This window comes from Pantherophis guttatus, chromosome 4 (assembly GCF_059756535.1).
Source record: "Pantherophis guttatus breed Tessera chromosome 4, ASM5975653v1, whole genome shotgun sequence".
In the NCBI taxonomy this organism is placed as follows: domain Eukaryota; kingdom Metazoa; phylum Chordata; class Lepidosauria; order Squamata; family Colubridae; genus Pantherophis; species Pantherophis guttatus.
In genome coordinates, this window is record NC_142066.1 from 152,810,191 (window position 1) to 152,823,487 (window position 13,297).

The 13,297-nt window shown below is 38.2% G+C and overlaps 1 protein-coding gene across 2 annotated transcripts in view; it reads left to right on the forward strand.

The window, feature by feature from the left end:
* WDR48 (WD repeat domain 48) overlaps positions 1-13,297 on the forward strand; it is a 43,475-nt gene that overhangs the window by 2,060 nt on the left and 28,118 nt on the right. For both annotated transcript variants that reach the window (XM_034401726.3, XM_034401727.3), the window contains exons 2-5: positions 6,636-6,776; positions 8,813-8,891; positions 9,393-9,475; positions 9,571-9,700. In XM_034401726.3, the coding sequence (XP_034257617.1) occupies positions 6,636-6,776; positions 8,813-8,891; positions 9,393-9,475; positions 9,571-9,700 (433 nt within the window). The remainder of the gene's footprint in view (positions 1-6,635; positions 6,777-8,812; positions 8,892-9,392; positions 9,476-9,570; positions 9,701-13,297) is intronic.

Below are 13,297 nucleotides of genomic sequence, written 5' to 3' on the forward strand. Positions count from 1 at the left end.
TCAGACCTCAGGGACCACTAAATTCAAATTTTTAAATCCCGTGGACCACTAATAGGAATTTTTTAAAAAGATAAATGTTATTTAGCGCAATATGAAAATGCACATAATTTTTCACCAAAATTTTCTCACAGACCACCAGTGGTCCATGGCAGTGATAGGTTGCACTAGTTCTATAGAACTGGTAGTAAAACCGGAGGGAGGCTCCACCCTCCGACCCCAACATCATCAGAACGCTTCTGCACATGTGCAGAAGCTTCTGCGCATGCGCAGAAGAGCACACACGGTCCCGTTGCAAACCTGTAGTAAAGGTGAGTAGAATCAACCCCTGGTCCACAGACCAACGGTTGGTGACCGCTGATCTAGTCCACTACCATCCCACCCAAGCAGGAGACCCTACCTACACCATTTCTGATAGATGGCAGTCCAGTCTCTTCTTGAAAAGCTTCCAGTGATGAAGCTCCCACAACTTCTGTTCCTTTGGTTGATTGTTCTCTACTGTCATGAAATTTCTACTTAGATCTAGATGGGTTCTCTCCTTGATCAGTTTCCATCCATTGCTCCTTGTCTGGCCTTCAGGTGCTTTGGAGAATAAGTTGACCCCCCTCCTCTTCAAATAATAATTTCACAGACCTAATAATATGAGAGTTGGGGTGGGCCAGGAAGAAAAGTTATTCATATAAGTACTGGGGGAAGGCTCCCCATTTCACCTTGAAACTTGGTGAGGGACCTGGTGTTCTGGTTTTGGACTGAGCCTACCTTACAGAAAGCAAAAAGTGGAATATTGATGAGTCATTCCCCACCCACCCACCCCCACCACCACCACTTGCAGTCTGGACTCTTGCAGATTCAGTATATTACTATGTTTTAATGAATCAACTTTCCTCCAGTAGAAAATATCCAAAAGATAATCCTATTGTAAACTGAAGTTGGGTATATTTAACCTGGAATAGGCTTTTCTCTATCTTTGATCTCATTTTACTACATCTTTTAGTGACCAAGTAGAGCAACCCTAGCTTTTCACTGCTGGAGGCACTATTCCAAGTCACTCCTGATGCTTTTAAGTGATTGTGTGCTAGACTAGACCTTTAAAAGTAACAGTTGTCAGTTTTTCCAGTTCTCCATCCTTTTCCTATTCCCTCAAAATCATTTCCAATTGCTTGTTTCCCCTGTGTGAAGGGTAAAAGAAATATAGCTTGGCTTTTGCCACATCAGTGTGCTTTTCATGCCAGTTTTGAGTGCAGGTAGTCCTCAACCTAACGATCACAACTCCAACTAAGTGAGACATTTCTTAAGTGAGTTTTGACCCATTTTATGACCTTTGTTGCCACAGTTGTTAAATGAAACATTGCAATTGTTAATAATATGGTTGTTAAATGAATTTGGCTTCTCCGTTGACTTTGTTTGTCAGAAGGTCTCAAAAGATGATCACTTGACCCTGGGACCATCATAAATATGAGTTATTTGCCAAGCGTCTGGATTTTGATCTCACATGACTATGAAGACACTGCAATGGTCATAAGTGTGAAATACAGCCATCACTCACTTTTTTCAGTGCCATTGAAGGTTAATAAATGAACTGTTGTAAATCAAGGACTAACTGTATAACTGTTTCTTGAAAAGTGGAGTACATTTGGATAAGTATTGTTTATCTGGATCTTCTAACAGGTGCACATTAAAAACCAGCAGATTGGAGGTATATAATAGCAATCTGCACTGAATTAGAGTTCCCACAGGTGTGCATAAAATTGTAATTCTCATATTTTTGGAGTTTTCAATTTTTGATATTTTCCTATGTCTGTCACTGCCTAGAGGATCAGATGAATGAATGCTAATAGAAATATTGCCAAAAATAGGTTTATTAATCAGTGGAATTACTTCATTGGATAGGGCAGATTAGGCATTCAGGTTTAACTTCATGATCATTGTGGAAATTAAAGTGTTCCTGATGAAGAATCAGAGAGTTATCAGAAGGTATCAGCATGTTTGAGGAAATGACTAAATTTGCAGACATTATTTTTTAAAAATGTAGTCCTCTTCCCAAATATCCTAGTGAAGAAGTCTAGAATATGTTGAGGAAAAATGTGGTCTGAGTAGAAGACGAAATGATTTGGAAGTGCTCCTATATTATGATGAAAATATATTGCAGGAATTGAGCCACTGTGTTATGCCCTATTTGGGAGTTTCTAATTTCTTTGGTTCACTACTTAAAACTAGTTCCTTGGACAGAGCATGTTACTCCAATTCTTTTATATATTCATTAGCTTCCTGTCATCATGAGGACTCTTTGACATGCTAGCTCTTTTAAATTATTCAAAGACTTGTGTTTCTGAAGTGTAACAGGTTTCACCATCAGATTGTCGAGGTGGCAGAGCTAAGCAGGGGATGCCCTGGTTAGTATTGGATAGAAGTAGGCATTTGGGAGGAAGATTAGCCTAAAAAGTGAAATGGAAGAAGGTAAGGATTCTTTGATATTGTACTAAGACACCTGTTAAAGAAGCATATGTCCATTTAAATTTAGGAATGTGACTGTCAAACACTTCTTAACTTTACTTACTTTGATAGGACGATGCAAGATAAATAAGAATATATAAGCATTCACAGTCCTATTTTCTAGCATTTGCAAGGAGGATTCCCAATGGCATCTGCTAGATTTTGCAGAGGGGATAGGAGCGGGGAGGAAAGGCAAGAAGAATTTCTTTTCATTTCCAAATTGTACCCCATATGAGAATAAATTTAAAGTAGAAATTGGTTTTCCTATTCCTTAAAGTTGACTGTAGAGAATAAAGTTCTCTAGACTTCTGGATGTCCAAGAGAAGAATCTATCTCTTCTTTGAAGCTGCCTCTAAATAAGAGGAGTTTTTTCTACATGTGGAGGCTGATTAAACAAAGACAACTGGACTGTTGGGGGGGAAAAACTGTTCAGTTGCCTTTAAAAAAATAATACTTTTGAGACAACTTTGATCTGGCTAACTAAGAATCTCCACGGACATTAAAACAAGGAATTAAAAGGAATATTTTCTTCCAGAGTTCTTTGCATCTACTGTAGTTAGTAAATAAAACTTATTTACAGTAACAATAACAAAGTACTCAAATCTATACAATACATGGCTAGTGAATTTAAAATGGAAGTAATCTAAACGAACATTCTAGTTAAGCCCAGAGTTTTCTCATAGCCATGAGAAATGATCATAAATTTTTCAATGTATTTGGACATATAGAATAGAATAGAATTCTTTATTGGCCAGGCGTGATTGGACACACAAGGAATTTGTCGTGATGCATATGCTGTCAGTGTACATAAAAGAAAAAAAATACATTCATCAAGAATCATAAGATACAACACCTAATGATAGTCATAGCGTACAAACAAGCAATCAAATCATATTAGGAAACAATATCAATATAAATCGTAAGGATACCAGCAACAAGGTTATAGTCATACAGTTAAGTGGGAGGAGATGGGTGATAGGAACGATGACAAGATTAATAGTAGTGCAAACTTAGTAAATAGTTTGACAGTATTGAGGGACTTATTTATTTAGCAGAGTGATGGTGTTCAGGAAAAACTGTCCTTGTGTCTAGTTGTTCTGGTGTGCAGTGCTCTATAGTGTCGTTTGGAGGATAGGAGTTGAAACAGTTTATGTCCAGGATGTGAAGGGTCTGTAAATATTTTCCCAGCCCTCTTTTTGACTCGTGCAGTATACAGGTCCTCAATGGAAGGCAGGTTGGTAGCCATTGTTTTTTCTGCAGTTCTAATTATCCTCTGAAGTCTTTGTCTGTCTTGTTGGGTTGCAGAGCCAAACCAGACAGTTATGGAGGTGCAGATGACAGATTCAATAATTCCTCTGTAGAACTGGATCAGCAGCTCCTTGGGCAGTTTGAGCTTCCTGAGTTGGCGCAGAAAGAGCATTCTTTGTTGTGCTTTTTTGATGACGTTTTTGATGTTAGGTGTCCATTTTAGATCTTGAGATATGGTACAAGCTAGAAATTTGAAGGTCTCTACTGTTGATACTGTGTTATCTAGAGAGGTGGAAGTATGGAAGAATTTCTGCTAAAGTCTACCACCATTTCTACGGTTTTGAGTGTCTTCAGTCCCAGATTGTTCTGGTCGCACCACAAGGCTAGTTGTTCAACCTCCCGTCTGTATGTGGATTCATCATTGTCTCGAATGAGACCGATCACTGTTTTGTCATCTGCTAACTTCAGTAGTTTAACAGATGGATCATTTGAGATGCAGTCATTGGTATATTGTCCTGTAATACTATATTCTCTTCTAAAAGAGCAACCCAAGTAATGAACAAGTTCTGAGTACTGATGTATGGTATTGTAAAGCTTCCCGCCACACTCATTGTACAAGAGCAGACGCTGTAGTTGTTACTCCAGTATGGTTGATGATAGGCTTAATGAAAATGTAAATGTCAAGCGCTAAGACCCATAGAAAACAAATGGTGTTGTGGGAAGCCCCACCCCCACCCCCAGAAGAATTAAATATTTTGGGAAATATTTAAAAAAAGGCAGAATATTATAGGGAGAAATGGAGAAAGACAGAAAGCAGACTCAGTCTTTCTTAATAGCCCCCATCAGATATTTTGTGCCCATTAAGAAAGATTGGGCCAGTCTATTCACAAGATTAAAAAAAAAACTTTGGCTCCAGAGTGATGGGATAAAGGAGAGGACATTGAGAAAAGTGGAAGCAATATCTGTCCATTAAGAAAGGCAGGCTAGAGGCAATAGATAACAGGATAAAATCAATTACACATGCCTGACAGGATTAGGACAAGTCTCCAGATTACAAAACACTGTAAAAACTGTATAAAAAGCTCATATAAAACCAAACCAGTTGTTTAGCTGACCCAGAACTGCCTACTGTCTTTGTGGTTCTGTTCAGTGAACATTCTTTCCAATCAGCCTCCGTGTTTTTTCCAGCGTTTTTCTCCCCGCTTGGAACTGAACCAGATGGATTTTCCTTCCAACAGTATATTATTCCCCTTCTATGAGCAAAAACCTTCTCAAATTAAAGCAACAGTTTACATCATTAAAGATATACTCTGAGAATTGCTAAGGGGGAGCCGTTTTAATTCTTTTTTTTCCCAACCACACTTGCTAAATTTCACTGTCTCTTTGCCCTGTGGACTGTAGCTCCTTCTTGGAAATACAGGCAATATTCCATCATAGTAAATGTCCTGCAAGGAGCATGAATTTATTATGCATGTGCCCCCTTTTTGCACCTGCTGGAGGACTTGGAGAAAGAGTATTGAGAATGTAACAAAACAGAATCCATTGCTCACCAAAGTTGTAGATAATGCAGAATGCATTTAAAACACTCTCCTAATAACACTAAAGTGGTCATGTGACTCGGAAATCTCTTTTCAGCAGCAACAACATTTCATATTGCTGATTATTTTTCTCATCAGCAATTTGTTTTGTTGTTCTCAGAATACTGGAAATAAATTGGATTAATAGCTTCTTGCCATATAGTACAACGTACTGTTTATTCAGAATTATACCTACAAAACAAAATAGCTACATCTATATCGTATCTCAGAATTAGGAAATCAGGTGAAATTGTGAAATATCTCATATTTCTTTTGGTTATTACAGATATTAATGAACTCAGTGCTGTCATTCTGTAATAATAAGACCATATTGTCTTACATAAGGGGACTGTGTCTGTAAATTGGGCGTGGGGAATTAGCATGAAAACTTGGATTAAAAGAGATGAATTTGCAGAAATAAGATTGGCCCTTACTTAGACACTTCATGAGGCTCTGAAGACATGGTTTAGTCAATAGGTCTGGAGAGTCCCATTATGATATTGAGCCCAACACGCAGCTTGTTTGATTGTTGTCACCAGGGTATATAGGACATTATTGGTTTTTGTACTGGGATTTCTTCCTTGTAAGCCACCCAGAGTCACTGTGAATGAGTTGGACAGCCATATACATTTTCTTAATAAATAAAATAAATATCTAGGAACAGATCCTCTATGTTGTGGGTTCTTTCTCCTTCAGAGATCATAGGACTGTAACGATATGAGAAATTTAGAGCAGAAAAATGTACCAGAGCAGGGAAAGCTCTTAGAGGTCTTGTTAGAAACAGGTCAGTGTTGAATGTTGAATGATGAATTAAAGTATTTGCCGATCATGTGAGTTTGAGAAAACACCATGTGCCTTTTTGTTTAGAATAAACTCACCATGGTCATTTATCATAAAAATGCATAACCTGAAAGGTGCAATTTAATTATTTCTGCTGGCTAATCTAGATTTTTTAAAAATAAATAAATAAATAAACAAGCCCAAATTATAAAACTGCAGTTTCAGTGGTTGGGACAATCTGGGACAGTTGAAACAATACATCTTGAGGTGGCCAAATTTCAAATTTTGTTGCTTTGTTTCCCTGCTAGATCATGCTGAGAAAATTCCGCATAATCAAAAGGGAATGGTGTATTCCCAAATTATCTGGAATGTTCTATTCCTGAATTTGTGAGTTTTTTCATTCCTAATATGAGACATCAGTTGTTTAGAAATTCGTTTTTTTAAATGAAAAGGAGATATTTTTGAGCATGCTTGAACAGAATGATGTTTCTGCTTTATAGTTTCTTAATGCTTCTGTTGGATTTATGTCAAATATTTTAGGTCTCTTATGTAATTAGAGATGAGGTGGAGAAGTATAATCGCAATGGGGTAAATGCACTACAGCTGGATCCAGCGTTGAACAGACTTTTTACTGCAGGTCGAGATTCAATCATCAGGATATGGAGTGTAAACCAACACAAGGTAAACTAAGCACAGAATGTACTTTACATAGATATGTTTTCACTTTTAGGCATATAGTCAAATTATCTGGCAAAAATAGTTTACATCATTAAATAATACATTTGGAGTTGTATTTGCTAGCATCACACTTTCCTTATTTTTGCTTACTTTTTGAGTTTGTTTTTTATTTGAGAGCTTCTCAGATTTTTCAGATATCTGATCTACAAAAAGAATGGCAAATTTTAATCTGGGATTTGAAGTAACCATGATTTAACAGTATCTTAGCCTGAACCCATTCAGTAAGGCCAACCTAACTTGCGTTGAAACAAAATCATTGTCTGTACTCCTCTTTTCAGATTTATAACTGCCAATGATTAATCTTATTACATGGATGGTACCATGTTTTCCTGAAAACAAGCCCTATCCCAATTTTCATGCCTGCGCCTAATATAAGTCCTGCCCAAAAAATAAATAAGCCTCTCCCACCATCGGGTTGTACAAGATGGGGTGAGGTGCTGGGGTGGGGGTGAAGCTGCCCCATGCATCCCACATCTGCTCGTAGGACTGCCATAGCCAGGCCTCCCACATCCTGACACCTGTTGCGCCACTGCCTGATTTGTTCTGCGGCTGCTTGTAGTCAGACGACATGTGGCGTGTCGCACCGGTGCTGCCACTCTCATGCGCAACAGCACAACGCACCATATAGCCTCCTGTTGTGAGTGATAGCACCAGCACGATGAGCCACATGGCGTCTGGCTGCAAGCGGCCGCAGAAGAAGTTGGACAGCAGTGTGACAGGTGTCAGAGCGGGTAAGACATTCCCCAAAAATAAGACCTGGTGCTTACTTTGGGGCCCAAAAGAAAATAAGACAGGTCTTATTTTGGGGGGAACAAGGTATGTGGTCATCTCTTCTGTTATTTTGTACTTAGCCAGCCCATTCACTGAGGGTGGGGCTAGAAAATGTGTCAGTGGATCACAGGATTGACTTACAATAAAGATGCCACTTGCCAGGAAATGTTCTTCAAATAATTGCAATCCTATACCTAAACCCTGGATTAAATGTAGCTGAAATAAATGGATCCTACAATTGTTGGCAATTGATACACTGATTTATTTATTTGTTTATATTTATATACCGCCCTTCTCCCGAAGGACTCAGGATGGTGAACAGCTAACAGATAAAACACAAGAAATACAAAATTTAAAAAAGTATTAATATCCAATTAAATTAATTTAGCCCACAATTAAAAACACCCCTGTATTAAGACCCATTATTAAACAATTTAAAAACTAAAACAATTTAAAAGAGTTAGGCCAGCCCAGCTTGCTGGAATAAATACGTCTTTAGGGAACGGCGAAAGGTGCAAAGATCCGGGATCCGCTGTATCTCCGGGGGCAGCTCATTCCAGAGAGTAGGTGCCCCCACAGAGAAGGCTCTCCCCCTGGGGCCGCCAGTCGGCATTGTTTGACCGACGGCATCCTGAGGAGCCCTTCTCTGTGGGAGCATATTGGTCGGTGGGAGACTATCAGTGGCAGAAGGCGGTCTCGTAAATACCCAGATCCTAAGCCATGGAGCGCTCTAAAGATGGTAACCAATACCTTGAAGCACACCCGGAAGACCATTGGGAGCCAGTGCAGCTCGCGCAGGAGAGGTGTACATGGGAGCGCCGAGTCGCCCCTATAACCACCCGCGCGGCCACATTCTGGACCAGCTGGAGCCTCCGGGTGCTCCTTAAGGGGAGCACCATGTAGAGAGCATTACAGTAGTCCAGGCGGGATGTGACGAGAGCATGAGTGACCGTGCATAAGGCATCCTGATCCAGAAAGGGACGCAACTGGCGGATCAGGCGAATCTGATAAAAAGCCCCCCTGGCCACAGCTGTCATAAGCTCTTCTAAAGATAGCCGTGTGTCCAGGAGGACGCCCAAGTTGCGAGCCCTCTCTGATTGCTAATATAGTAATTCTGAAATATAGATAAAGCTGCCTCTTGTCATAACAGCTTCAAGAGAATTTTTATGACACAGGATTAGAACGCAAAGTATTGTTTTTAATTCCAGCAAGACCCCTATATAGCATCAATGGAACATCATACAGACTGGGTGAATGATATTGTACTTTGCTGCAATGGGAAAACCTGTAAGTAACTTTTTGAATATTTTATGATGAAATAGAATGATGTGTGTCAGTTATCTCAGTGTTTGGTATTTGCATAATTTTTCATTCTGTGTTCATAGGTCCTGTTTCAAATTATACCAGTCATGTAAAATTCCAATTTATATAGTGATATAGTGATAAACAGTGGAAGCCATTATCAACTAATGTTAATATACCTGAAAAATAAAGCTGCAAAAAATTTAAAATAATGTTGCCAAGTGGCATAAAGCATCAGAAAATAAAATACTTGTTGAATTAGGAATTTCTGAAACAATAGAAATGTTTCCCTGATATTGGCAACATTGAGCAAAAACAAACAGCTGCTGAATTTCTCCAGAGATAGAGTTCCAAAAGCATCCTTCTGTTAATTAACTCTTGCATATGCTTCTGAGCAGTTATCAGTCCTAATGATTCTGTGTTTTAATGGTAAACAGATTTCTCTTGTTACTTGTCATCCAGACAAACTTCATTTTATCTTTATAGTGATTTCAGCTTCATCAGATACTACTGTTAAAGTGTGGAACGCACATAAAGGGTTTTGCATGTCAACCCTAAGAACACATAAGGTAAAGTATAAAAAATGCAATTAGTAATACTTGTGGTTCCATAACAGTATCCTGGTTACTTAGTTCTATTTGCCATATGTCTCTGTTTGTTTTAGGATTATGTGAAAGCTTTGGCTTATGCAAAAGACAAAGAATTGGTAGCATCTGCTGGGTTGGACAGACAAATATTCCTCTGGGATGTAAATACACTAACTGCACTGACTGCCTCAAATAATACTGTCACGAGTAAGTATCCAGAAATAAACCCATGATGGTTTGTGTAAGGTAAAGGTAAAGGTTCCCGTCGCACATATGTGCTAGTCGTTCCTGACTCTAGAGGGTGGTGGTCATCTCCGTTTCAAAGCCGAAGAGTCAGTGCTGTCTGAAGACATCTTCGTGGTCATGTGGCCAGCATGACTAAACGTCAAAGGTGCATGGAACACTGTTACCTTCCCATCAAAGGTGGTCTCTATTTTTCTACTTGCATTTTTTATGTGCTTTCAAACTGCTAGGTTGGCAGAAGCTGGAACAAGTAATAAGAGCTCACCACGTTACATGGCACTAGGGATTCGAACCGCTGAACTGCTGACCTTTCCATCGACAAGCTCAGCGTCTTAGCCACTGAGCTACCGCGTCCCTTTATGTAAGATAGGGGATTCCAAACTTGGCAACTTTCTTATGCTGCCTGGTAAATTCTGGGAGTGGAAGTACACAAGCCTTAAAGTTGCCAAGTTTGGAGAGTCATTGTATAAAACGTGCTATGATTATCAAATAATTCAATCTAAAATGCAGGGGGCTTTAAGGATTGACCATGTGTCCTTCAGAAAATAAACATCAGGATGGTCTCGGTAGTGAATCTCTGAAAATCGATGCAATCTTGAAATAACATCTTTATATGGAATATTTTCCCCTTCCATTTATCTTGAGTGATAGCAATGTTACTTATTGGAGTTTCTGGGGAAGAGCTGCTGTTCCTTCAAAAATCTGGCCATTCTCTTTGAAAACAATACAATATAGTATTAAATCAGCATCTTAATCAATCACTCAGAATAGAGCTGGAAAAGACCTTGGAAGTCTCCTAGTCCAATCCCCTGCTCAAGCAGTAGATCCTATACCATTTCAGACAAGTGCCTGTCCAGTCTCTTCTTAAAAACCACCAGTAATGAAGCACCCACAACTTCTGAAGGCAAGCTGTTCTGCTGGTTAATTGTCCTCACTGTTAGGAAGTTTCTCCTTAATTCCAGGTTCCTTCTTTCCTTGATTAGTTTCCATCCATTGTTTCTTGTCCTGCTCTCTGGTGCTTTGGAAAATAAATTGACCCCCTCATCTTTGTGGCAGCCTCTCAAATACTGGAATACTGCTATCTTGTGCCCCCTATTTCTTTTTTTCTCTAGACTAGCCAAACCCAAATCCTGCAACCATTCATCATATGTTTTAGTCCCCAAGCATTTAATCATGTTAGTTGCTCTTCTTTGCACTTTTTCCAGAGTCTCAACATCTTTTTTGTAATATAATGACCAAAACTGGATGTAGTATTCTAGGGGTAGTCTTACTAATGCTTTATAAAACGGTATTAATACTTCTGGTGATTTTGATTCTTTTTTTAAAAAAAAAACCCTTTATTAACAGTTAAAATCCAAAAATACAAGTTAAAATACCTCTATAACAAAAATGCATCCGTAATAATTATACAATTCAACATCTTTCTGACAGTACTTAATTTTTTTTTTATTGAAAAGTTTTACAAAAAAAAAAGATTTTCCCCCCAATATTCCCCCCACCCTTTTTCCCTCCCCCCATCCCCCCCACCCCTTCCCCGCATCCCCCCCCTCCCCCCCAGACTTCCCAGAGCAAAATAAGGGTATTTCAATTAACAATCATAAGCTAAATTAACCTATCTATCCTTAGACTACACAGTCCCCCCCTGAACCCTTAACTTCACTATAAATAACGTACTTCTAAAACTTAACATTCATTCATAAGCTATTTGATATTTTCTTGTCTGATACTTATTTTGAATATAATCAATCCATCTTCTCCATTCTGATATGTATCTTTCTTGTGCATAGTCCTTCAAATACCCTGAAATTTTCGCCATTTCTGCTAAGTTCGTTACTTTCAGTGTCCACTCTTCAATAGTAGGCAAAGAGTCCTTCTTCCAATATTGCGCTACCAACAGCCTAGCTGCTGATATTAAGTTCAAAATCAGTTTAGTCTCTAATGCTGTACAATCCATCGTTATACCCAATAAAAACAATTGAGGAGTAAATTTCAACCTTTTTTTCAAAATGTTCTGCATCACCCACCAAATTTTTATCCAAAATACCTTAATTTTCTTACAAGTTCACCATATATGATAATAAGTTGCATCATCACATTCACATCTCCAACATTTAGCTTGCAAGTTTGGATACATACATGATAATTTTTTAGGATCTAAATGCCATCTATAAAACATTTTATAAAAATTTTCTCTTAAGTTTTGTGCTTGCGTAAATTTAACATTTCTAACCCAAATCTTTTCCCATGTTTCTGTCATCACTGGTTCCTGAAAGTTTTGTGCCCATTTTATCATATAGTCCTTAACCAATTCCATTTCTGAATCTATTTCCAATAATGCATTATACAACCTTTTAATATGCATTTGACTTTGATCTCTAATCTGTTTTACCAAGTTTTCCTCATTTTGCATAACACCAATTTTTTGGTCTTCCCTCCATCTAGCTTGAAGCTGACCATACTGAAATCAAGTGTAAATTATCCGTTCTTCTTTTAATACATTTAAGGGTTTTTTTTTTGTTTTTTTTTTAATTTGATTTATATGCCGCCCTTCTCCGAAGACTCAGGGCGGCTTACAATGTGCTCAGCAATAGCCTTCATCCTTTTGTATATTTATACAAAGTCAGCTTATTGCCCCCACAAACTGGGTCCTCATTTCACCTACCTTAGAAAGGATGGAAGGCTGAGTCAACCTTGAGCCTTGGCGAGATTCGAACCCTGCAGTAATTGCAGGCAGCTGGTCTTAATAAGCTTAATAACAGGGTGCCTTAAACCCCTGTAGTACCAAGGCTCTTCAATTGCAGCTTACCTCTTTCCATAAAAAGAAGCTCTTTATAAGTAATCACCTCCTGTTTTTGTTCTATACTTACGTTTTCTATTGCATGTCTAGGATTTGCCCATATAGGTATCTTGTAGTTTAACTTATATTGATAATTTTTCCAAACCCTCAGCAAGGCATTTCTAAGTATGTGACCCTTAAACACCTTATCCACTTTTTTTTCGTATAACAAGTAAACATGCCATCCATATAACAGATCATAACCTTCTGTATTCAACATTCTCTCTTCAGTTAAATTAAACCAGTCACTAATTTGTGATAAAACAGCTGCTTCATAGTACAATCTTAAATTAGGCATTTTAAGACCTCCTCTCTCACGTACATCCTGTATAATTTTCAGTTTCACTCTTGGTTTCTTCCCACCCCAAATAAAAGTATTAATCCCTTTCTGCCACTCCATCAAGTTTCCATCTTTCTTAAGCACTGATATCATTTGAAATAAAAATAGGAACCTAGGTAATACATTCATTTTTATTACTGCTATCCTTCCCAGTAGAGATAGTTGTAACTTTTTCCAATTTTCCATTTCTTTCTGCACTTTTTGCCAGAGAACTTCATAATTGTTTTTAAATAATTTCGTATTTGAGGCTGCAATATACACTCCTAGATATTTAACCTTTTTAACTATTTCAAACCCGTTATCCTCCCTAAATCTTCTCTTTGAGATATGGACATATTTTTAGTTATCATCTTTGTCTTATGTTGATTTACTTTAAATCCAGAAA